At 39.1% G+C, this 26,725-nt stretch overlaps 6 protein-coding genes across 6 annotated transcripts; 3 read left to right on the top strand and 3 right to left on the bottom strand.

Moving 5' to 3' along the window:
* Window positions 1-108: 108 nt before the first annotated feature.
* J4E79_009996 (uncharacterized protein) lies at window positions 109-1,779 on the bottom strand (the record flags this gene model as incomplete). The annotated part of the gene is made up of 1 exon (XM_049358836.1): window positions 109-1,779. The coding sequence occupies one exon, from the start codon at window positions 1,777-1,779 to the stop codon at window positions 109-111; it is 1,671 nt and encodes a 556-aa protein (XP_049206569.1).
* Window positions 1,780-2,403: 624 nt separating this feature from the next.
* J4E79_009995 (uncharacterized protein) lies at window positions 2,404-3,816 on the bottom strand (the record flags this gene model as incomplete). Its single annotated transcript, XM_049358835.1, has 1 exon — window positions 2,404-3,816. The coding sequence occupies one exon, from the start codon at window positions 3,814-3,816 to the stop codon at window positions 2,404-2,406; it is 1,413 nt and encodes a 470-aa protein (XP_049206568.1).
* Window positions 3,817-19,651: 15,835 nt separating this feature from the next.
* J4E79_009994 (uncharacterized protein) lies at window positions 19,652-21,445 on the top strand (the record flags this gene model as incomplete). The annotated part of the gene is made up of 3 exons (XM_049358834.1): window positions 19,652-19,704; window positions 19,788-20,089; window positions 20,136-21,445. 3 exons carry the CDS (start codon window positions 19,652-19,654, stop codon window positions 21,443-21,445), a joined length of 1,665 nt encoding a protein of 554 aa, XP_049206567.1.
* Window positions 21,446-21,815: 370 nt separating this feature from the next.
* J4E79_009993 (uncharacterized protein) lies at window positions 21,816-23,316 on the top strand (the record flags this gene model as incomplete). The annotated part of the gene is made up of 5 exons (XM_049358833.1): window positions 21,816-21,881; window positions 22,002-22,084; window positions 22,135-22,371; window positions 22,459-22,567; window positions 22,612-23,316. 5 exons carry the CDS (start codon window positions 21,816-21,818, stop codon window positions 23,314-23,316), a joined length of 1,200 nt encoding a protein of 399 aa, XP_049206566.1.
* Window positions 23,317-23,678: 362 nt separating this feature from the next.
* J4E79_009992 (uncharacterized protein) lies at window positions 23,679-24,146 on the bottom strand (the record flags this gene model as incomplete). The annotated part of the gene is made up of 3 exons (XM_049358832.1): window positions 23,679-23,753; window positions 23,866-23,962; window positions 24,079-24,146. The coding sequence occupies 3 exons, from the start codon at window positions 24,144-24,146 to the stop codon at window positions 23,679-23,681; spliced, it is 240 nt and encodes a 79-aa protein (XP_049206565.1).
* A 194-nt stretch (window positions 24,147-24,340) lies between these two features.
* Window positions 24,341-26,643, top strand: J4E79_009991 (uncharacterized protein; the record flags this gene model as incomplete). The annotated part of the gene is made up of 3 exons (XM_049358831.1): window positions 24,341-24,377; window positions 24,432-25,074; window positions 25,122-26,643. The coding sequence occupies 3 exons, from the start codon at window positions 24,341-24,343 to the stop codon at window positions 26,641-26,643; spliced, it is 2,202 nt and encodes a 733-aa protein (XP_049206564.1).
* Window positions 26,644-26,725: the final 82 nt, after the last annotated feature.

Here is a 26,725-nt window from a genome sequence, read left to right as displayed (position 1 = left end):
ATGGGCGTCGTATCATTCTTCGAGATCATAGATACCATATTCATATATGTCTATGGGCGTACAAGCGCTCGACAGCTATATTTCTCACTTCTTCAACACACAAACCCACTAAGTCTTCACAAACTTGCCTCCAACGGATATATGACTAGGCATCAAATCCTTCAAAACATCCAGATCCTCAACCTTCAGCGGATTGACATCCCAAATTGCCAAATCCGCCACAAACCCCGGTAGCAGCCGTCCCCTCTCCCCCTCCTCCATCAGCAGTTCCGCAGCCTTAGTAGTATGCAACGCAACCGCTTCCTCCACGGTAATCGCCTGCTCAACCCCCCTCACCCCAACCACAGTCTCTCTTGACGCCATCCCCCAAACCGACCGCATCGCCGCAAAACTACCAACAGGATAGTCGCTCCCGCCCGCTATCAGCGCACCAGCATCCAGCCATGTCCGCGCGGGGAAGGTGCGGGATACGCGGTCGTGGCCCCAGTATACTTCTTGTACACCCGCTGCGTTATGGAGGAGCGGGTGCTGGATCGTCGTAGCGATACCGAGGTTTACGGCTCGGATTTGCTCGCTGGGTGAGACTAGACCTCCGTGTTCCATAACCAGAGTCCCAGGTGTTAAATACGGAAACCGGTGCATGAGTTCCTCGTATACATCCAGTACCAATTTCACAGCCCGGTCGCCATACGCGTGTGTTCCTATCTTCCATCCGCGCCGAACAACGGCGGTCATGGCTTCAATGAGCGCCGGTTTCTCCCACGTGAGCATCCCGTGGTAGGAGGGGAGGCCGCAGCAATTACAATCTGCGTCTTTTTCGCGGCCGGGTGGGATGGAGTGGTAAGGGGAGGAGACAGCGCCTGCTTCCATGCCGCCGTCGACCATGAATTTTACGCCCCAGACGGAGAGGTAGGGGGAGCGTTGGAGGTAGCGGTATGATTCCATTTTGGAGAGGAGGGTTTCGACTTGTGAGGCGGTGGTCATGCCTACGGCGGGTATGAGGGCGTGGACGCGCACGGCAAGTTTGCCGGCGGAGTGCGTGGCGATGAGGGCGTCTAGGTCGGGAAGGGGGACGTAGCAGTCGCGGACGCTGGATGTGCCTGTTGCGGCGTATGCACGGCTTGCGGCTTCTAGTCCGGAGACTCGTTCCGAGAGGGTGGCAGAGGGTTTTAGTTTGAGGATGGGTACGGTGGCTGAATCTTGGAAGAGGCCGGATAGACTGCCGTCTGCTTCTTTTCCGATGAGGCCGCCGGGTGGTGATGGGGTGGAGGAGGTTACGTTCAGTAGTTGTGTAATGACCGAGTTGACGACGACGTTATGTCCACCGCGCATAACCATGATGGGATGTTTGGTAGAAACAGCATCGAGCTCCTTCAACGTAGGCAATCTCTGCTCTTTGATGTTATACTCCAACCAATCTGTCGCCGTACAAATCCACTCCCCCTCTTTCGTCTCACTTGCCCGCTTCTTCAATCTTGCAAACAGTTCATCCAGGCTCTTGACGTCGTACACTGGCACGTCGAAGTAGGTCAATCCGGCGAGAATCAGATGCGTATGCGTATCTGTGAATGCGGGGAGGACGGTGGAGTCTGGCACGTCGATGATCTGGGTCTTGCTGCCGATGAAGTCGTCTAGGCCGGATGGGTCCACGGAAAGTGCGATGATGCGTCCGGAGAGGAGGGCTATGGAGCGCTGTGGTGGCATGCCGGGTTGGAGTGTCTCGATTGTGCCGGCGCGGATGAGGGTGTCTGCTTGGGGGTGGGAGGTTGATGAAGTCATGACGTGTGAAATATGCTGTGCTGTCCTAATAGTGGTGATGCTGGTATGAAGTTATAGCGAAGAAGTAGTTGTTTTGATCATGTAGTAGCGCAACGCTTTCAAGCACTTGCTCGTTCTACTTGTACTCAATCGTTCGGCCGAACGTCCGTCGCGGATGTTAATCCCCCTCGATATTTGTTACAGTCAATCCATGACTTTACGCGGACGCATGACAGCGTGTTCGTATAGCGCCGCGACTCCAGGTTGTGGCGGGGGCGACATCATGAACAAGTTTGTGGCGATGGATGATCGACGTGGATGTCCTAGCTAAAGGTCGGTGGTCGCGTGCTTAGTAGACCGAAAGCGGCGTTCGGGCTTACAACGCGCGGTATGTCACTACGGCTAAATGTTGATGTTAAACTCTGTAGCTGTGAAGTCAGTACGACGAAGGTTGTACGAAACGCAAACGAAACCGTGCGAACCCAACTTGAGACATCGCACATCGTTTCTCCGCAGATTGTGCGTGCGCGCCCGACGAAGCAAGGACAGCTGATAGCTCGATAGTTGATTGATGGTGTTAATGAAAGAAGTGTGGACAGTCTCGAAGCGATTACCATTGTTCTTGCCGATCTTTGGAATATACGATCAACCATCACCCAGCAATGCGTACGCATTCCCCTCCTGCGGCTTCGCCTGCATTCTCTGGACAAACTTCTTCTTCTTTCTCTCTGCTTCTCTCATTTGCTTCTTCCTCTGCTTATTCGACAGCTGTTGTTCTGGTATTCCCACACCAGCAGAGGTATATATCTCCTCGATCAATTCCTTCAGCACGTCGTGTTCGGCCAAGATGCGCTTTGCCTGCCCCGGTACACCCATCACGTCCGGTATCGAGGGGAAGTCGGACATGTGACCGGCGATATTGGACATTACCCTGCGCAGCCTGGCGTTTTCAGCTTCTTGTGGGTCCTCAGGGATTATTATGGGGTCAGGATCCATCATTGCCCTCGCGACTTTGACCATTTGGAGTAACATGCGAAGAGAGTAGAGAGCAGCATGCAGTCTAGCCGTGAGGTGCACAAAAGCCCAGCTGTTATCGAACTCGCAATTCAGTACGCGCTGGACCAAGGGTATGGGAGGCGGCGTGTTGAGTTCGGTAAGCACTAGACTGAGACCAAAGAGCGACCATAGGAGCTGTGAGCTGACGGACTTCTCCTCACCCCAGGATCTCAGGCTGCGCATCTGCGACTCCAGGTCATCCACTGGGCTCTGGTCAAAACACCGAGGGTATATGGGAACTTCCTGGACTGATACTCCTTGCGCTTTTCTTCTGTACTCTTGTACTACCGTATGCTCTATTGTCGCACGTAGCTTGTAAACCAGTCTACGGATATCGCACCCTATGTTCCATGCTGATGCCTGGGATGGCTCTTCAATAAGTAAAGGCAAGTACACGTGCGGGTTTTCGTCGTTGGTGAAGGTTTGGTGCACATATTCAGATAGCCGGACGTCGATCTGGGGCGGACGTACCAAGTCTGGTTCATCGAGGTAAACAGGCATTGGACTCTTCACGATGTAGCGGCTGGCGAAGTCAATGTACCGGCGAGACTTCTGGTATACATCTTGAGCTTGGTGAGCTAGCAGCTTTGTACTATCTTGTGGATTCTCGATAAGAGTGTATGCAAACGTCACCAGACTCTTCACTTGTAACTGCTTTCGGATCTCTGCTGGTAAGTACGCCTTGATACCAGTAGAGATGTCTGCATCGTGTAGAAACACGACGAGCGTATATACCGAATAGTCGTATAGAATGAGGTCGGTGTCGCTCGTAAAGATGATGGATCGTAAATGTTTTTTCGCGTGCGACGCGCACCAGTCATCTGCTTCTCCCGGTACTGTATGGGTATATGTAGCAAAAGGTGAATCTATCTCTACTAGCGCTTCTTGCAGTGCAGGCGCAAGGAACGCGTATGAGATGGAACCTAGGTATATGGGAACAGGACAAGAAACGGTAGCGTAGTTGTTGCGGAATTGCTGCACTCGTTTGTTGTTCGCCTCCATCCTGGACAGTCTCTCGGCTCGTTTTGAAGTAGGTAAGGCTCCATCGAAGTAGATGGCAGACCTGAGAACGTGCGATCAGCAGTGGACGACATAAGCTCACATCAGCACTCGCATAACGTGCATAGAACGGTCACGGTCAAGTGCAATCAAGCAACTTTCCCATCTCGACTCCACGATAAGTGAAGTTTTCGCGACCCCTGCAGCAATGGCGGTGAAGTGAAGAACATATGTGCGCACCTTATTGGCTTGCCGTGGTGGTTCCGTGTCCGGGCGCTGAAAAGCAACTGTGGTTTACTCACACCTTGATCTTGCTCTTCTCCAACGAGTACAGCCAGCGGCGTGCTTCAGCGACGATGTCTGCATAAGACGGGATTCGGGTGGCGCTAGCGGCTGAAGCGAGGGCCAATTTGTGAGCGTGGTAGGCGAGCGCAGGGCCGTCTATCACGGCGGAGTAGCCGTTTAGGTGCATGGGCAAAAGCCGCGTCGCATAGGGTTCGAGACGCCTAGCAAGGCCCTGGATACCCATTTTGACCAGGCGGTTGAGGGTGTTGGGAAGGAAGGTGTGTTCTAGTCGAGACGGAAGGAACGATGGTATGCACACGGCCAGGGTACCCCCGCAAAGGGTCTGGGGCGAAGCGAGGCGGGGAGTGGTCAGTTGGAGGTGTTGTGCAGTGTCTCGGCCTCAAATGCAGGGCTAGTGCATGGGCGCAGCGAGTGTTGGGACGTTAACGAGAAAAAGTCGAGATAGCTAGAAGGCTTAGACAACAGCCGTGGTTAGCGCCCTCGCTATTATTATCTAGTCTTTAGTCTAGCTATTATCTCTTTTTATAATAGCTAGGTAGTATTCTAATTTAAATATATTAGTAAGTACTACTATTTATATTAATATATTATTATAAGATAAGTAGATAATAAAAGTAAAATATCTTCTTAATTAAGTTTTAAGTATTATTACTACTTAATTATAAAATTTAAGATATATATATACTATACTTAAGTCTTTTTATTTTTTATAAAGTTATAAACTTATCTCTTATTTATTTATATATCTAAACTTTATAAAGCTTTACTTATTATAAGTTTATACTAGTTATATAGTAATAAAGAACTTTTTAAGAATAAAGCTAAGTATAGTCTTTTTTAAGATAGTAGCTATAAATAATATATATATAGCTACTAAAGAAGCTTTAGATATATACTTATTAGCTAAGTATAGTATTATTTATTCTATAATAGCTAGTAGAGAAGAGAATCTATATTATATAAGTACTTAATATAGGCCTTAAGAGTACTAGTAACTATAATATTACTACTATTAATACTATTAATACTAGTATTAGTCTTAATAAAAAAGTACTTAAAAAAGATTTTTAGAAAGTAGTAGTTAGTATAGTCTTACATAGAATAATAGTATATAAAAAAAGAACTTATAGCTTTAGAAGTAGCTATAGTAGTTCTAAAGAGAAAAGTAGTAATAATAGTAGTAGCTTTTATATTTGTAGGTTAGTTCTTAATTACTAGAGGTAGTAGAGGTATAGAGATTAATATACTAAGTATAATAGAAAGTTTAAAGTAGATAATAGTTATTATTAAAAAATAAAAATAAAGTATTTATAAGTTATTTTTAGTAAGTAAATATTATTACGTAAATAGTAGTAGTATTAGAGTTCTACTAAAGCTAGTAAAAGTATAACTATAGAATAGTTATTATATTATAGTTATTAGTAGATAGAAATAATATTATAGTTATAGTTAATAAAGAATAAATATAGTAAGTTTTATTAGTAGTATACCTATTACTATATATTATATTATTTCTAGTTATTTTTAGTTATAGTATAAACTAAAAAGTTATATAAGTAAGTATAGAGTTAGTTTATAAGCTAGTAATAACTTTATTACTAATAGTAATATATTCTAAATTAATATTAAAATTATTTTAGTAGTTTTAAAAGAGACTAGTATAGAGTCTTTTAATACTTTTTAATATCTTTTAATATCTTTTTACTATAAAAATAACTCTAAATTAGACTTAAGGCACTAATTAATTTTATATAACCTTATTTACTTATTAGTATTAAGAATTATAAAAATATCTTTCTTTTATATCTATACACTTATAGTTCTCTTTTATAATAATACTCTTTCTTGCTTATCTAGAATAATAAACTTACTTTTCTTAGTAGCTAGTAGCAGCGCTATAGAACTTAGTATACGCTACCTAGTATAGTTTATTAACTAGATCTCTAAAGTACTTATTCTATGTAGTAGACTTTATTCTAAGTTAGATGCTAATTACGCATATATCTCTAGAACAATTCTCTAGAAATGTAAACCTAATTTAGATTACACCTATAAGAATAAATACTATTCTTCTAATTATGTGCTTATAGATGTCTTATAAGGTTACTCTAAGTAGCGTAGGCTTTCTTATATTTTAGACATAGAAAGTTCTACTTTGTTATAGTAGTTATAAAAGTGTCTACTAGCGTAGCTACTAGTGCTGTACAGCTACATTAATAGATATCTAGATTCTTTTAATTTAGTGTAGAGTAAATGTAAGAGTATTTATTGCAACGTAGATAGTAATACTAAAATATAGTTACTAAATTTCTACTATTACTATTAAGAGTCTCTAATTATACTACCTACGCTATTTTATTCTTTTAGACTATAGTTTAGTTACTAGTAATATTTATTAATGTAAGCTTATAGAGAAAGAATACAGAAGTTATCTTAGTAAGTTATATTATAGTTAGCTAGCTAGATTACAAAAGTGCTGTTAGTGCCTTATTAGGCGTTATACTTAGCAGTGCGAAATCTTTAAATAATAATTCTAACACAGCATTGTTATACTCTTTCTTATTAACGTCTCTATTACTATTATTATTACTATTATTAGCTAGAAGGCTAAATATAACTAATATTAACTCTACTTAGAGGCCTACTATTAGGTTATCTCTATTACTCTTCTTCTTATTAATAACTAGAGTCTACTAGCTTCTACTATATTTAGCGTGTACTATCTTCTTATTAACCTTAGTAATTAGTAGTCTGTTATGCGCACCTGTTAGTATAACACCTTCTACTTATCTTACTATACCTACGCTCTCTAGCCTTACTACTTCTATTACTCTCTGCTTTTTAGAGCTAAGCCTAAAGATAAACTTATAGTTAAGGTTAACTAGTAACTTAAGGTTCTTATCTTTTATACCTTATTTTATCTTAACTAGAATAGGTATATTTAGGTCTAGAAGAGAAGCTTCTACGCTATTAATAGTGTGCTTAAGATATAGTTAGGCGCAAAAGAGATTGTTCTACTACTTACCTATATATCTCTACGTAACTTCTATATATATAGCGTAGTATAAATGCTCTAGTAGCTTTTTTATAGCTCTATTAGTTTTGTTAAAGCCTTAATATTTTAATCTTATAAAGTCTTACGCAGCGCTATAGTAGATATTATAAGATTTAATATAAAATAAAAGCTTTATAAGGCTAGCTATTGTTAATAGAAATCTTCTAAACTATTTATTAGATACGCTTTTTAATAAGTCTAGGCTACTACTACGTGCGTATAACGCAGAAAGCACTAGCTAAATAGAGTTTATCTACTTAATTATCTTATCTCTATAATCTACTATAAGTTTTGTTACCTCTTCTAATATATATGTACTCTTAATAAATTCTAGGTAAAGTGCTATAGCTAGCATAATCTTTATAGAGTATAGTAGTTAGAGCTTGCTCTTATTAATAGTGTTTAAGACTTTAGTTATATTCTTTAATAGTTAGTCTCTAAATAATAGTAAAGTTAGCAATTAGAGGGCCTAAACTAAGTAGTTTTAGCCTTAGTAAGTACTTACTTACAGCTCTTTGCGTTACAAATTTAAATAAATATTATTAAATAGTCTACCTTACGCCTACTACTTAGCTTTATTATAATATTACTATAGGTAAAGAATAGAAGAGTATAGTAGTCTAGAGAGCTAGATAAGATATTACTAACACAATAGGCTAGAGCTGTATATAGTAGTAGAGATTGCATATAGATAAGAGTAATGTTCTAGCTTCTAGTTCTATTAAATAAGGCGTTCTAGTAGAGAGCCTATACTATTCTTGTAACTATTTATATCTCTACCTAACGCTACTCTTACTTTAGATTATTTATTAACTTTCTGTCTAACACTATAGTTTAGATTAGAGAATTAAGTCTCTTTCTATTATAAGAAGTAGTCTTAAAGTCTTAATAATAAAAGATTAACGCGTTAATAGTATAGCTAACTACTTTCTATATAGTTTGCGTACTAATAGCCTTTTCTCTACGCAGCTTTACATAGCTAATAATAGTTATAATAAATCTTTCTATATCTTATAGTGTAGATAGCTTCTTGTTAGCACTAAATAATAATATTAGTAGACTATAGCGCCTTTCTAAAAGCGTAAATAACACACTTAGTTACTTCTAGACTGTCTCTCTAAAACGCTAGTAGTTAATTATACTATATCTATATACTGTACTCTGTTGCTGTACTTCTGTATATAAGTTAGAGGCGCTTTACTATTCTCTTTAATAATATCTAATTATTAGTAGTAGTTTTAAGTATTAATTATAGGCTTTACTTACTAGTATATTTAAATTATAAAGTAGGTACTAGTCTAAAGTCTTAATTATCTAAATTAATATCTACTATATTATATTAGTATGTCTTAAAGATAATTACTAAGGTAAAGACGTTAAGAACCTATTTAGTAGAGTATGTTTAAGAGTTTAGAGTATTACTATTATAGCTATAGAGCTCTACCTAGTTACTAGTTATAGAAGTTATATCTAAAGATCTATTAGGCAAGAGTAGTAACGTAACTATAGGTAGTAAGATAGAATAGCGTAGAGAGTTACGTCTACTAATACTATAGCTATTAGATGCGCGTATATTATAGTACTACTAGAGCTACTATAGTAGTGTTTAGGCTACTAGGTAGGTTACAAGACTTAGAAATAACTACGCGTCTGCTACAACGCACTCTCTATAACATTCTTAACTTATATATTAAAAAGATATAGTATAAGTAGAGATTAAGATAAAAAGAATAATAAGGTTATAGTAAGGTTAATCTTAAAGTTACTCTACCTAGGTAGTGTATTAAATAGTAGAGCGTACGTAACCTATTAACATTATCTAGGTATAGAGCTATATTTAACAATAATAATAATAACTCTCTAGAATATCTATTAACTTAATAACTAAGTCTCTATGCAGCTATATAGTTAGTAATAGTGCCTATTATTATAGTAAACTCTATTTAATACTATTCTACGCTACTAATATTATTATATTTAGCTTTTAACTCTAATATTATCTATCTCTACGCTAGCGTATTATAGCTTATAAATCTATAAAGCAATAACACGCTTACTATTAGAAAAAGAAGAAAGCTAATTAATATATAACGCCTTTCTTACCTTTCTTATCTTCTATACCTAGAGAATAAGTAAGTATAGAATAAGATAGTATAGCTTAAGTCTATAATAGTAGGCTACCTAAGATAGACTTAACTATAGAATAGTAGTTAACTATGCTAGATTCTATTCTACTACCTAAGCTACTTATTCTAGATAATAGAAGTAAGGCTACTAGCTACTCTACTAGTAGAGAGTTAAATAGTAATCTAGTTAACATTATTAGCAGCTTTAGGTTATTATACAGCTTACTAGCTAAGATTAGAACTTATATCTATAGCTAGATCTATAGCTCTAGTAAAGAGTACTAAAGATATATTCTTAGCTATAGGTAGAAGTAATAGTATGTCTTTATTAAGTACGTAGATTATCTCTATAAAGAAGTAGCGCAATTTAAGCAAGACTACTTTACTATTATATTACTATAAGTAGAATATAGTCTACGTAGACTATATCTACTACTTTATATCTTATAAGGTATATAATCTAAATACATAGTAGAAGAGTAGAAGTAATTTAGAGTTAACTACTAGATAGAGTTTATAGAAGTTAAGTCTATAGATAATTAGGTTTGCTTGTAGAAGTAGAATAAAGATATTAGCTAGGTATAGTATATTAATCTTATATACTAGTTTAGTAGATATTTTTAAGAATAGACTACAAACACGTTTAAAACCTTATAGTCTTTCTCTAATCTCTAGAGGCTAAGCTTTGTAATACGCAAGATTAGACTTAAAGAATAAGTCTACGTAGTGTCTACTATTACTACTATATACCTAGGTCTTTAGGTTATATTTAATATACTCTTGTAGAGTAGTAGCTTAAGTATCTAAAGCTAGTAGTTATAGGCTTAGCTATATATACTAGTTTAGATCTTTCTAATAACATTTTCTTTCTATATATTCTTATATCTTAATATTAATATGTATGTATATATACTAGCTATATAGTATTATAGATCTACTAGATTAATTAATAATATATTCTTCTCTATTCTTCTATAGATTGTCTACTATATAGCTATTCTTTTCTACACTTAGAGTAATACTATAAGTTTCTATACTAGCTCTATACCTAGCTCTACTACTACTAGATCTTCTCTACTCTAGCCTGCCTTATAGTTTAATATAAGCGTCTTAGACTACTAGGTAAGTAGGTGTAAAATATGCTAGACTAGTAGCCTATATATACTACTTAGACCTTTAACTTATACGTTCTATAGCCTAAACTCTATTATCTATCTAGATATTATAATATAAAAGTAAAAATCGCGCAGCTCTTTCTAGATATATACCTTATTACTAATAAGATTTAGCTTATATAGGCCTGTATTTATACACAGAAAATCTAGAACGTAGCGTAGCTCTATCTAGGTATTATATAGATATAATAATTAAAGATAGCTAATAGGTGCCTATAATATAAAATTAAGTAGAATAGAGCTAAGCTATAGCTAGGCGAAGCGAAGAGTAAGATAGCTAATATTTATAAGATGTATAGTAATCTTTGCTATAGAGTATACTAAGCTTATAACGCTGTCTACTACTAGGTTAGACTATAGGTAATATAATACTCTTCTAGTGTACGTACTAGAAACAGGCGTAGTAATAGAAATGTCTAGTAGGTAAAGATACTCTTCTATCTTAGGTATGCAAAGATATAGATTAAAAAGAGAGATGCTATAAGAATAGATGTAGTAGCTATTATAGATTATATAGAATATCTTTAGTTAGACTTTTATATACACTAAAGCTATAAAGATAGTAGTAGCTAGAGATAAGAGTAAGCTAATACTATAGGCTGTGCTTACTATATAGATATAGTTAGCAAGTGTACCTCTCTTATGTAACTATAGCTTCTCTAGCTAGAAAGTTTACTAAAAGTATAAGACTAATATAAGAACTATCTTACTATTCTATATTATAGCGTAGATAGATATTAATATATATAGCTTAGAGACGAGACTCTCTATAGATCTAGTACCTGCTATAGCTATCTTTTCTACTACTTTAATATTCTCTAGCGTATATTATATAGTAGTGCTCTAACTATAACTAGAAACTATAGCTTTAAACTTATAGGTAAGTATAGACGTTAGTAGCGTAAATTAGATAAGTAAGATACTTTTTTATATATCTTTATCTGCGCAAATAGCCTCTAGCCTCTTAAGCCTACTATAGATAAACAAGATATATAGGTAGTAGAAGAGAGCGCTAAAACTAGAGCTTACGCTGTCTTATATCTATTACGACACTAATCTTACGCTATATATATTAGAGAATTTAAAGTACCTAAAGGCTATAAGAGTAATCTCTAGTAGAAGATAATAGATAGGTATATTCTTATTGCTCTAGATGCTTACTATATTATTTATACTTTATTTATTCTAAATAGTTAACGTCTACTCTATTCTTATTAGTAAAACTATATATACCTAGGTGTCTTATTATTTAATTCTTATGTACTTAATCTATTTAACGTAATAGAAGTAGACGCTAAGTAATAATAGAGCTAGATAATATAGTAGTAGATAAGGTAGAAGAGAGGTAATAGATAGAAAGGCTTATATTTCTACGTTGTCTAAGCATGCCTATAGCAGTAAGATGCGTAGTATTCTAACGTTATCTCTTACCTGCTAGTCTTCTAACCTATCTCTTTTACTTATAGATTTATATATCTCTACCTACGTATTTACTTATTTACTATTAGTATTATTAGTATAGGTCTATAGGCCTCTATAATCTATATAATCTAAGAGCTACTAGAACCTAGCAACGTAACTAGTTATAGAACCTAACACTTAGCAGAAGCCTTAGGTAATACTAGAGGCTTAGAATATAATAAGCTAGTACTAGTACTTATTACTTTATTACTACTTAGCTATAGAGAGTGCTTGCTATAAGCTACCTTATTATTACTACTTACTACTACTATCTTCTCTAGCATGTATCTACTAAGCTCCTCTGTTATATATCTATTACTATTCTTAGATCTAATACCTAGCTAGCTCTTAGAGCCTAGCGTAGTTGTCGCCTTATTAGAACTTTCTATTTCTAGTACTCTAGTTATTATGTCTATAGCTAGACATGCTACTATAGTAAGAAGGCCTAATTTACTTTCTCTATCTTTTATTATAACTAGAAAGAGAGTAGTAGTTATTTCTATATAAAGAGTAGAGTCTTAAAGGCTACTACTATATTTCTGTAAGCTAGCACTACTAACACTATTTACTATTTCTACTCTTCTCTCTTTTATATAATACTTATCTACTATAGTTACTTTACTTTCTTATTAGAGAGACCTAGAATTCGTATATAGAATAGAATTGCAGAGAATATCTAGTTAAGAGGTAGAAGTCTAGCGTGTTATAGCGTTATTAGAGAATACCTAGAGTAGACTATAGAATAGATAGTAGGTAGGTAGAGTAGTTACTTTAAGATAGTTAGTATAGAGTAGTTAACTTAATACTTTATATATATATTAATAAGGCTTACTTAGCTCTATAGCCTAGAGACTATAATCTTACACTTTGCTATACGTGCTCTAACACGCACTTTACTAGGCTTTTAAAACCTATCTATCTTCCTCTAAAATCTTCTATATAGCTACTATCTAGGTTAGAAAGCGTGCTATAAATAGTAGCTTCTATTCTAGTAAGTTAGTAATAAAGAGACTTATAGATAATAGGTACTTATAGCGTATAAGACTATATAGGCGCTCTTTAAGAACGTAGTTAGTATATCTAGATAGATGCTAGGTCTACTTTAGAGTTTTTAGCTAATAGTAGCCTTAGAGAGAATTAGTTCTATTTTATATACCTTCTTTATAAGCTCTACAAGACTTTCTACTCTTCTTATAATTAGCCTTCTCTTCTTCTATAGTAGCTGCGTAATTAAGAATAGTAATAAAACGTGCTTTATTATAAGAAAGCTAGAACTAATTATTCTCTAGATAGAGTAGATTTATAAAGCTTAAGCTGTTAGATAAAGATAGAGACGTATACGCTACAGGCTCTCTAGGCTCTAAAGAGATCTAGTGTTACTTAAGTATAGAATTACAAAACACTAATAGAAGACTTACTATAAATAGCTATAGCTACTAGATAGTGCTGTCTTTAACTAGTCTATACCTTCTATTATTTACTAATCTAATTAGCTTATAAGTATAAGTACCTTTCTATTAGCTTTACCTTACTCTAGTTACTTACTATATTCTTTATATTTTCTACCTTATCTACGTTAGTGTTGTTTCGCTTAGATTATATTACTACTAATAGTAATATTAATAGCTATACTCGCAAGTAGTATTATACTTAGATAATGTTATTAACTAAGTAATAAAGATTCGCGAACTCTAATTAACGTATGCGTAATAATCTCTTATACTAATATATTATAATTTCTTAATAATAAGAAGCTAGACCTACTTATATCTTAGCTTCTCTTTACTACTATCCTCTTTATAAATTATTCTCTCTTCTTACTCTATTATAGAAGTATAACTTCTACCTATAACTTAGAAACTACTATTCTACTTCTCTAAGAGACGCTTCTAGGTAACTACGTCTTATTACTATTACGTCTTAGAAACTACCTTACTTTAAAAATACTATAACACCTCGCCTACTTTTACTAACCTACTATATCTAATAATAGCTCTAGAACCTTTTAAATTACTAGTTGTATTTAACTACTAAGAGCTATACTATACTATCTACAGACGCTAAGAGCTAGTAGTTAGAATACGCGTTACGCTACTATTAAATAGGCTTACAAACCTTAGAAGTACTAAAACATAGTAATATTGTAAATAGTCTCTTACCTAGAGTATAAGTATAGTATCTAATCTTAAATCTCTTACTTAATAACTACGTCTTATAATTTAGAATAGTAAAAAAGCTCTTCTATATATGCGCCTCTATTTACACTAAGTAGTATCTCTTAAGTCTTAGCTAAAGTAATCTAGTAAATATCTAACTTAAGAGTCTGTATAATATTACTTATATAATAACACTAATCTATTATAATATTAAACCTACTATACTAGAGCTACTTTTCTTAATAGTAGATATTACTGTAGCATTTACAAGCACGCAGCTCTAGTATATCTAACTCTAATAAAAACTAAGTTCTACTACAAATTCTATCTACTCTAACTAGAAGGTCTAAGTTACTAGATTTCTATAATAATACCTATTCTACGCTATTACTATATTAGATACTATAGACTTAGATCGCGAAGGTTAAAACTTATTTCTGTATCTAATAGACATTAAGCTACTAATACTTTCTACTTAGGTATAGTTACTGCTAGCCTTACTAAGACTTACTAATATAACTAGTTTAAGTAAGATAATAATAAGAGAGACCTAATTCTATCGCTTAATGTAAGATTAGATATAGTGTTAGACTTTTAATAGCTTAAACTTTATCTAAAGTACTTATTTCTAGATAAAGAGTTCTATTTAAATAAATAAGTTGCAAAGACTATAGAGTTTTTAGAGGTTAACTTCTACTATAGTTTCTACCTTATAAAAGTTAGGTTTACTATTATCTACTAAGTTACTATTCTTATAATTCTATCTGTTAACCTCTAGAATAAGAAGATAAACAAACAGAAGGTATAGTTTCTTACTACTAAGATTGTTAACGCTATCTATTACTACGTACTCTTTAAGTAATGTTCTATCTACGTTTATTCTAGGTAGTTATTACAAATATTAATAAACTTTATAACTAGCTTAGCTCTATAGATGCATAGTATTCTTATTAAAGATAGAAACGCGTTTGCAATTAGCTAAAAGCTATTCTCTTCTAAAGTATTATATAGAAAAGCTATATTATAGAAACTTTTAGTAAAGCTTAAAACTAGAACTCTAAGTCTTAAGAAGATAAATTTAGATATTTATCTCTATAGCCTAGATAATATTTAGATATTATTAACTATAAGAGTACTACTATAGCGTCTTTAAAGACCTACGCTAGTAATATAACTAGTAGTAAATAAGGTACTACAGCCTTACTTAAACTACAAGTTTAAGAGGTTAGAGAAAGTTATTTATTAGAGGTTTAAGAATAAACTAGATAAGAAATAGGCGTAGAATTTAGTATACTTAAATCTATAATAGAGTAATAAGAGAGTTATAGTCTATAATAATATAGAGCTCTAGGTTACTCTTTATAATATAAAGAATAAAGAGGTAAAGTTATTTAAGATAAGAGTAAGCGTAAGCACTATACTTCTACACACGTTAAGACACACATAGAAACTATAGCTAATATATCTAGGTTATATACTAAGTACTAGAAGAAGATAATAAGCAAGACTATAATATAGTTAGCCTATTTAGCTACTTATTAAGTAATAGCAACACTAAAATAAGCTAAGAGCTAGCTAATAAGGCTAAGAGAGTTATAGATATATTAGAAAGATATACAATAGGTAGGTATATAAAGTATCTAATTACTAGAGATAAACTTTCTGTTAGTAAGCCTTTAATATAGTAGAGATATAGAAGTAGAGAGTAGCTCTAGTTCTTTTCTATGCAAGTCTTATAGAATTTTGTATTATTGCTAAATTACATTACCTTTAGTACTATTATTATTTCTAGAGCGTAGGCTATTTATAAGTGTTAGCTATCTTTTATCTCTTTAGAAGATAGAATAGAGACTCTTTAGAGAGCTAACTAGTTAGCCTAGTGCTAGAGCTAACTACTAGAGCTAACTACTAGAGCTAATAGCTAGAACTAATAGATAAGATACCTAGAATACTTAGATGTAGTAGCGATATAATAAATTTTATTTCTTCTAGCCTATATTTAGAGTGTATAGATTATAGAGTACTTAGGCTACGTATACTACTATTACGCACTATCTAGGTCTATATCTAATCTAGAGTCTATATTACCTAGTAGCTATATAAATTAAAATATAAATATCTATATTAACTATAGTAGTAGCTAAAGTATATAACGCGTACTTATAAACTCTATAGATAATAATAAGGCAGAGTTACTATTAGCCTTAAGGTTAACAGCACGCTAGTTGTTATAAGCCTCTAGCTATATACCTAATATCTAGTTTAAGAATTTGCTATCTACTACGAGCTATATATCTTTAGTATCTAGTTTATTATATTCTATATCTTCTTTCTTCTACTTATTTTCTTTCTTCTACTTATCTTTCTTCTTCTACTTATCTTCTCTCTTCTACTTATCTTCTATTATTATTATAGATTAATTAGTAATATACGTAGTATTATCTAGGTCTAGGTAAAACTTAGCCTTAACGCCTCTAGTTCTGTAAATAGTAAGCTAAGTAGTATAAAAGGCTAGGTAAGTGCTGCGCTATTATATATAGGCGTCTAAGTGTCTCTAGCCTAAGGCTAGCATCTAAAGTAACGTAGGCCTTAACTACTATAGATTAGTAGGTATAGAAGTAATAAGTTAGCTGTATATAGACTAATAAGTATACGTAGTATAGGTAGTAGCTATTTATAGCGTGTCTACTACTTACGCTATTTATTTATATATAGAAGTATAAGAAAAGCGTATAGGCGCAGGCGTAGGCGTTAGTAAGATGTTCTAGTCTAAACTTACTATATACTTGCGTAGCAGCTAGTATAAAGTAGGTATATATAGAGTTAGAGTTAATAGGTTTAGGCGTAGAGAGGTAGAGGCTTAACGCAAGAGTAGCGTGTTATATTCTGCGTATGTTAGTTATTAAGACGTAAACTTAGCGCTTATTATATTATAGACCTTAAGACTAATTAGTATATAGGTTAGCTTCTATAGTAGCTACTATAGTAGACTAACTTATAGAATTAGTATAGAAGGTATAGTCTCTTACGCGCTTTATAGAATATTTACTACTATTACTATTCTTAGAAAGCCTTTTTAGAGGTATGTTTGCAATTTATACGTATAGTAGAGTTTAAGATATAGAGTAGTGCAGTGTATAAAATCTTTTGTTAGAAGATAGCTAGTCTATAGGTACACGTAATACGTCTTAGTAGCTTAACTTTAAATCTCTATTAAAATCTTTTATCTTAACCTACCTATCTTTAGTAGCTATACATTTCTTTCTATTTACTTAACGCTTTACTCTAATATATATATACGTTCTTATATACTTATAAATATATATATAAATAAGCCTATATAACCTCTTTCTCTACTCTATATACCTTACTTATCTAATAATATAGCTCTTTTACTTCTTATAATATATAAAATTATTAAGTTTTTAGCTATATTTAATTATAATTTCTAGCTTATACTCTCTAGTTTACTATTTAAGAGCTTTAAGTTTATTATATAAGTCTACTCTTATATAAATCTAGCTTATATAAACTTACTATACTAATTCTAGCGCCTTCTCTCTCTAGTAGCTCTAAACTTGCTGTAGAATTTCTAGATCTTTACGCCTTCTCTTTCTAGTAGCTCTAAATCTTATCTATAATTATCTACTACTATAAGAAAAGAGATAAAGAATACCTTAGCTATATAATCTATATAACTACGCTAATTTCTATTATCTAGACTTATAGTGTAATAGCTAGAGATAATAATATTTAATCTTTGTAAGTTTATAAAGAATTATTAAGTTTCTAGCTTACGTTACTAATAGTAACTATATTACTTTCTAATAATAAAGTTTAGTTCTAAGGCTCTGTACGCGTATCTATCTTTTTTTTACTATTGTTATTATGTACGTAATAAGTTTAACTCTCTTCTATTCTATCTTCTATACACGCACTATATAGCTCTAGCTATTTTTTTACCTCTATAATATAATACTACGTAAGCGTAAGGCTAAGAATAAGAAGAGTAATAGGCGCTAAGATTATATCTAGGTACTTAGAAAGATTGCAACACTATATAAGTATAAGGCTAAAGCTATTAAGAATAGCAACACTAACGTTACTTTTAGAAACACTACTCTTAATAAATAACAACTAGTAGGCGTAAGACTAACACTACTAGGTATACTCTTACTCTCTTTTGTATAGTATTACCTACTATAGTAGTAGTAGCGTAATACACTAGTTTATAGAGATATGCGCTTTAGCATTATCTAGATTCTTTTATAAGTAGTTGTACTAGTACTCTATTAGATATATAGTAAGAATAACTTTGTTAAATAAAAGACTTTAAGTACACTATACGTGTATACTATTTATAATGTACTAGTTCTAAGTTTACTATAAAGATATTGTTGTTAATATTATATTAATTTCTAAAACTAATAAGTTATAGTTATACACGCTAGTTAAGTACTATACTCTCTTTTTATCTAAATCTAAACTACTTATATATAAAATACTATCTATAAGACTCTTAGCGCTAGTAAGTCTAGCACTAATAACTAAGAAGAGACTGCTTTTATTACTAAGAGGTAGTAAGTATAAGTAATTCTAAAAATAAGCTAAATAGGCGTTTATATTATTTTCTCTTAAAGTGTAGTAGAATAGTGTAGCTTCTTTCTATATCTATCTAGAAAGTAATTATAACTATAGGCTAATACGCTAAGTTATAGTTAAGATAATTACTCTCTAGGTAGTTAGTAATTCTAAGGCTATAGTAGCTTATATAGTTATTTCTATTTATATATCTCTAGTTACTATTCTTATCTATAAAGGCCTGTATATATACTATTATAGCTATAGCCTAAGTAATAATTCTGCTTTAACGCTGCTTATCTAATAGCTTCTTACTATCTTCTCTCTTATTATCTCTTATACACTTTAAGCCTAAATGTATATAGGTTTGTTAGTCTTAGCAAAGCGTAAAATAGATGTAATATAATAGGTATAGCAAGAGCGCGTAGTTAGAGAATAAGAGAATAAGACTATAGTATTACTAGCTAATAGTTATTAATAAGAGACTTAAAGAAGAGTAATACGCGACATTAGAGTATAAGAGAGGCAGCAGTAGTAGTAGTAGCAGCAAAGTTTACTTAGTTGTAGTATTAGCCTATCTTATATATACATCTAGCGCAAGATATATTAGATATCTAAATTGCTTTAACAGCTACTTTGCAAGAAATTTATAGATAGATGCAACGTTTGTTAATGTATTGCGGTGTTAATGTGTTGCAGTGTTACTGCTAGGTAGTTATATTGCTGCTAGCTAGTTATATTACTAAGGCTGTTAGCTGTTATTTCTAATTAGACAAAAAATTATTACCTTCTGCGGGGCTAATGATTTTTTGTCCGCATAAATTTGTCTTTCCGCTGACGAGCTAGCGCCGGCGTCATCCCGCGTGGTGGGGGAAGCTGGGCCCCTCACCAGCTCAAAAGTTGCCAGCTGCCACATCGCCCGACTCTCCAATTGCTTCGTCTTTCTCTCACAAAGCTCGAAGAACATACGCAGTCAATATGAGCGTCCGAACCGTTGAATTGAAGCCTTTCCAGGACCAGAAGCCCGGAACGTAAGTTGACTATACCCAAAAGAGCTGCGAGGTCTGATGAAGCTATGGCGTTGATGGATGATAGCTGACATTCTCCACCACAGTTCTGGTCTCCGCAAGAAGGTCAAGGTCTTTCAGCAGGAGCACTACTCAGAGTCCTTCGTTGCCAGCATCCTGCAATCCATCCCCGAAGGCGTCGAGGGCGCATTCCTCGTCGTTGGTGGTGATGGCCGTTACTGGAACCCCGAGGTCACCCAGACCATTGCCAAGATGAGCGCTGCCTATGGCGTCAAGAAGCTTCTCATCGGCCAGAACGGCATCATGAGCACACCCGCCGCCAGTCACATCATCCGGATACGCAAGGCGACGGGAGGTATCCTCCTCACTGCCAGCCACAACCCCGGTGGTAAGTTCTCCACGACCCATACACTCCTCCCATCTAACACATCCAGGCCCCGACGAGGACTTTGGAATGAAGTACAACCTTGCCAACGGCGCCCCGGCCCCCGAGAGCGTCACCAACAAGATCTACGAAACCTCCAAGACCCTCAGCTCGTACAAGATCGCCGACATCCCCGACATCGACCTCAGCACCATCGGTACACAAAAGTACGGAAGCCTCGAGGTTGAGATCGTCCACTCCACCGAGGACTACCTCAAGATGCTCAAGGACATCTTCGACTTTGACCTCATCAAGTCGTTCCTCAAGGAGCACTCCGACTTCAAGGTCCTCTTCGATGGCCTGAGCGGTGTCACTGGCTCATACGGTGTTGACATCTTCGAGAAGGAGCTCGGCATCCCCAACAGCACACAAAACTGCGTCCCCAAGTCCGACTTTGGCGGCCACCACCCCGACCCCAACCTTGTCTACGCCAAGTCGCTGGTCGACGCCGTTGACAAGAACGGAATCCAATTCGGTGCTGCCAGCGACGGCGACGGTGACCGAAACATGATCTACGGCGCAAACTCCTTCGTCTCGCCCGGTGACAGCTTAGCCATCATCGCACACCACGCCGAGCTCATCCCATACTTCAAGAAGCAAGGCATCTACGGTCTTGCCCGCAGTATGCCAACATCTGGCGCCATTGACCTTGTCGCCAAGAAGAAGGGCGTCGAGTGCTACGAGGTGCCCACCGGCTGGAAGTTCTTCTGCGGTCTCTTCGACTCTGACAAGATGAACATCTGCGGTGAGGAGAGTTTCGGAACCGGCAGCAACCACATCCGTGAGAAAGATGGTCTGTGGGCTGTCGTCGCGTGGTTGAACATCTTGGCTGGTGTGGGACAGCAGACTGGAACCACACCCAGCATTGCGTCGATCCAAAAGGACTTCTGGACGACCTACGGCCGCACATTCTTCACCCGCTACGACTACGAGGGCTGCGAGACCGAGGGCGCCAACAAGGTCACCGCCCACATGAAGGAGCTCATCACCACCAAGAAGGACGAGTTCATCGGCTCCACCGTCGCTGGTCGCAAGGTTCTCGAGGCCGACGACTTCTCCTACACCGATCTTGACGGCAGCGTCAGCAAGAACCAGGGTATCTTCGTCAAGTTCGACGACGGTAGCCGCATCGTTGTTCGTCTGTCCGGCACAGGCAGCAGCGGCGCCACCATCCGTCTCTACATCGAGAAGCACACCAGCGACGAGTCGACATACGACATGGACGCGCAGGACTACCTCAAGGACAACGTCAAGCTCGCGACGGACCTCCTCAAGCTCCAGGAGTACGTTGGCCGCACCGAGCCCGATGTCAAGACCTAAGCGCGTCGTTGGAATGGGGAACGCGTAAATGTAATAAGCATGATTAGACGAATGTACACGAGATATCACAATAGTAACATAGCACCAATGAATGGAATAGCATGGCTGACTGCCCCGTGGCGATAATGTTGTTCGTCATGACCTCGTTGTGTTTGGGCGGATGTGTGGCTTAGCTCCGACGTCATTGCCCAATCTAAACATGCTCCGTCCGCAGCGTCTCCATAACAGCCCTCCGTCCCCACTGCGAAGGTCCCTAGTCTTCGACAACCCCCGCCTTTCACGCATCCCTACACGCGCGTCTACACCTGTCGACGCTTTCTTTTAACTTCTCTCACCTCTTCCACTTATATCTGGACACGTGCATCACAATATGGCTGAGAAAGAAGGATCGGCAGTGCCACCCCAGGCCAGAGGCTCATGGACGAGCTTCCTCAAGGTATGGAATTATCCCAGCATCCTCACGTGTCTAGAGACATTTGCGCATAGCGACATGCTCGTAGTTTTAGGACACCATGGTGGTTCGACTCGAACATGGCATTTGTCTAACACACGATAGTCCATCGCGTCCTTCAATGGCGACCTGTCCACGATGACGGCGCCTGCCTTTATCCTCTCCACAAAGTCGCTCACCGAGTTCTCGTACGTCTAGTCATATCCGCCACCCAGGAAGCAACACTAACCCACAACAGCTCATACTGGACCGAACACCCCTCCGTCTTCGTCGCACCGGCCGCCGAGAAGGACCCTGCCAAGCGGGCCATGCTGGTGCTGAAGTGGTTCCTGAGCACACTGAAGCAGCAGTACGCCAGTCGGTCGGAAAAGCTGGGTAGCGAGAAGAAGCCGCTGAACCCCTTCCTGGGCGAGCTCTTCCTGGGCAAGTGGGAGGACCAGGCAGGCACAACACAGCTCGTCAGCGAGCAAGTCAGGTACGCGCACACACGCGTTTGCGATGGCTCAGCCTGTCGTAAGCATGCCACGCGTATAGGACGGGAGAGCTAATGCAATGCGCGCAGTCATCATCCACCCGTCACGGCTTACTCCATCTGGAACGACCAACACGGCGTCCGGCTGGAGGGCTACAACGCGCAGAAAGCGTCCTTCAAGACCACGATTAATGTCAAGGTGAGTATTTCTGGTAGATTCATGTACACCGCTAACATTCACAGCAAATCGGACATGCCATGCTCCACCTCGACAACTACAACGAAAGCTACCTCATCACCCTCCCCGCCCTCCACATCGAAGGCCTCATCACAGGCTCCCCCTACGTCGAGCTCAACAGCAGCACCTACATCCAATCCTCCACCGGCTACACCGCGCGCATCGACTACAGCGGCAAGGGCTGGGTCTCCGGAAAGAAGAACTCGTTCACCGCCGTGCTATACCCCGAGGGCAAGGAGAAGGAAGCCATCTACAAGGCCGACGGCCAGTGGACCGACTCATTCCAGATCAAGGATGCCAAGACCAAGGCCGTCGTGGACACTTTCGACCACAAGTCCACAAAGACAACGCCCCTCACCGTCGCCGCCATCGAGCAACAAGACGACTTCGAGACACGGCGCGCGTGGAAGAAGGTGTCGGATGCGATTAACAGTGGCAACATGGACCTGACAAGTGCGGAGAAGACCATCATCGAGACCCGCCAGCGCGAGATGCGACAACAAGAGAAGGAGGCTGGCAAGGAGTGGGAGCGCAAGTTCTTCTCAAAAGCACCAAAGTACCCGTTGTTCGAGCAGCTGGCCAAGAAGATTGGCGAGGGCATCAATGATGGGCAGACGAATGGTGTGTGGAACTTTGATAAGCAGAAGGCGGATGCGGCGAAGAGCCCGTTTCACCCGGATGTTGTGCCGCCGATTTATGAGAGGAAGTGAGGGTAGGACATCGTTCCTTTAAGGCATACATGTTTAGTCAGATCATCATGACGGATGAGTATAATGATGCTTTCCGTGTGACCACAATTTTACGGAAGTCGGGCTAGGGTGGGACGGAGTCGTAATACACAGGAACGAGCGACTTGTCCGGAACCATGCTGTCCAAGCAATGACGCATGCGGTCTCACAGCCTCAGGAGCATCTATTTCATTGCTACAAGTACTCTAGTACTACCAAGAACGAAAAGATTTGTCTTTCACAATTGTTGACGTCTGAATCTATTTTACAATTCCCATTGATGGGTGATGATACAGGTACTTTTACACATGCGCTCGCGAGCGAAGCTTGGCTGTTGAACCCGCTTATTTTGAAACGTCCTTTGAATCCGTCCTCTTGTCGTTGCCGTGTCGCTGCCAGCATTGTCGGAAGATTTCCATCTGAATTTCATGTTAGCATGCGCGTCTGAAGACTATCCTACTTCTTTCGGCGAATCCTCGGCTCATCCAAGGTCCAGAGGCCAGAAGCAACAACGCTGGTTGACGAACTTACCTCCTGCTTACAAGCCCGCCAATCCTTCTTCTCGTAGTAACAATCCGTCAATTTTGCATTTTCATCGGCACAGCCGGTGCTGTAGATGCGCTTGTCCCTGCGAAAACTTGGTTAGCTTGCTCGCTTCTTGGGCGTACTTTTCTCTGCTCTCAACTGGTGTTCCCCGGATCTCCGCATGTACCCAAACCGAAAAAGCTGGAATTTTGTACGCACCAGTCATCGGGTTCATCGTCAATCAACAACTGTGCTGCTGCTGCGCGGGATTTATCGTCGTTTGACATACTTTAAAGAGTTGGATAGAGGAATTGAGACGCGTGGTGTGAGGATATCGAGTCGTGGAAACTTGCGCAGGGTCTTGTCATTGAGAGAGTTCATTTGAGCACGGTCGGCCAAACTCGGTCCGCACTACTACCAAACGTCACCAACAGTCAGTCAGCATACGATTTGCACATCGCATACCAATACCGCCAACATCATGGCGAGCAAAAAGATGAATGTGCTGGTATACTCCGGTACGCCTTTTCAAACTTCCACATACCCCCACCAAGATTACTAAGCCAGCCTAGGCAACGGCAGCACCACAGAGTCCGTCCGCCACTGTCTCTACACTCTACGGCGCCTCCTATCCCCATCTTACGCTGTCATCCCCGTAAAAGGCGACACCCTCATCAAAGAACCCTGGTTCAGCACATGCGCCCTCCTCGTCTTCCCCGGCGGCGCCGATCTAGGCTACTGCCGCACGCTCAACGGCGAAGGCAACCGCCGGATTAGTCGGTATGTAAAAGCCGGTGGTTCCTACCTTGGTTTCTGCGCCGGAGGATACTACGGTAGCAATAGATGTGAATTCGAAGTCAACGACCCCAAAATGGCTGTTGAAGGAGAGAGGGAATTGGGGTTCTTTCCTGGGACGTGTAGGGGACTGGCGTTTGAGGGGTTCAAGTATGCGAGTGAAGCTGGGGCCAGGGCGGCGGAGATTAAGATTGAGAAGGGTGCTTTTGAGGGGGTGGATGAGGGGGTTGGGGATGTGTTTAGGAGCTATTATAATGGTGGGGGTGTTTTTGTTGATGCGGGGAAGTTGGAGAGTAGGGGGGTGCAAGTTTTGGCTAGTTATACGGAGGATCTGCATGTTGAGAGTGGGGAGGGGAAGGCGGCCGTTGTGTATCGGAAGGTGGGTGAGGGACATGCTGTTGTTACTGGGCCGCATCCTGAGTAAGTCTCTCTCAATCGTCTGAAGCGTTGTTGCTAACACACCTCAGATTCGCGCCCCAGAACCTAAGCAAGATCCCCAGCTTACCTTCGTATGCCACCGTCATCAGCGACATCGCCGCTACAGATGCTACTCGACTTGACTTTATGCGCTTGATCCTTCGCAAACTTGGGCTGCAGGTCAACGAGCAGGAACAAGCGGTACCGTCCCTTTCCCGTCTGCATCTCACCGCTCATAACATATCAGACGTTGCTTACCTCGTCGCTACGTGGCGTGAGATCATCACTGTAGTCGATGGGGATGAGTACATCAAGGGCGAGAACGATGTGTTTCGCATTGAGAAAGAGGGGAGTGCGTGGAGCGTCAAGGAGTTGAAGAGGGCTGTGAGCGCTGTGTCGGAGAAGCTGCCTACTCTTGCTTCTGTTACGAGCAGTAGTAAGGAAGATGTTGAAGAACAAGCCCAAGAGAAAGACCCAAAGGATAAGAAGCCCAAGACCCCCGAAGAAGAGATACAAGACTGCATCACCTACACATCCACCACGCTCCCCGACCAAATCGTCTCCTACGAGAAAATCATCAAAGTCATAACCCCCCACTCGAAAGCCCTCCCATCACCCGAAGAAACCCCCTTCCACCACGAATCCTTCTACGCAAACCTCCACCACTACCACACCAAGCTCCGCAACCCCGCCGCCTCCTTCGGCAAACACCTCATCTACGCCGACGTCGTAACATCCACCAACACGCTCCTCGAGAAGAACCCGTCCCTCCTCCGCAGCCTACCGAACGGCTTCACCATAACAGCAACCACGCAAATTGCGGGGCGCGGCCGCGGAAACAACGTTTGGATCGCGCCGCCGGGCGCACTTATGTTTAGTACTGTGCTGCACCATTCCTTCACGTTGAGTCAGAGCGCGCCCGTGGTGTTTGTGCAATATCTTGCTGCGCTGGCTATTGTACAGGGGATTCAGAACTACGCACCCGGCTACGAAAAAATCCCCGTAAAACTAAAATGGCCAAACGATATCTACGCGCAACTCCCCGGCTCGTCCAACAACCCCGTTGTTAAAATCGGAGGCATTCTGGTGAATAGCAGTTATTCTGGTTCTACCTACGATGTCGTCACGGGTATCGGATTGAACCTGAGTAACGCGTTACCGACTACGAGTCTAAATCAATTGGCCAAGGGGTGTACGCCGCCGTTGAAGGATTTCACCCCGGAGAAGTTGCTGGCGAGTATACTTGCGCATTTTGAGACGCTGTACAGTACGTTTACGCAGAGTGGGTTTACGAGGGAGATGGAGGAGTTTTATTATGCGAATTGGTTGCATACGGATCAGTTGGTGACATTGGAGAGTGTGGAGGGTGGTGGTGGTGGGGCGGGTGGGTATAACGGTGGTGGTGGTGGTGCGGTGAAGGCGAGGATCAAGGGGATTACAAGGGATTGGGGGTTGTTGCTGGCGGAGGAGGTTAGGGAGGTGGATGGACGGGGGACGGGGAGGGTCGTGCAGGTGCAGAGTGATGGGAATAGCTTTGATTTTTTTAGGGGGTTGGTTAGGAGAAAGGTGTAGATTTGGTGGCAGAGGGTAGGTTGGTGGAGGAGGGGGGTGTACGATGAGCATGTGTGATGAATGATGAGGGTATGAGGATACT

Source organism: Alternaria viburni (genome assembly GCF_023758015.1).
Source record: "Alternaria viburni strain BMP 2772 chromosome Unknown scaffold_28, whole genome shotgun sequence".
Taxonomy (NCBI): domain Eukaryota; kingdom Fungi; phylum Ascomycota; class Dothideomycetes; order Pleosporales; family Pleosporaceae; genus Alternaria; species Alternaria viburni.
This window is presented reverse-complemented; position numbering and strand designations above follow the sequence as displayed.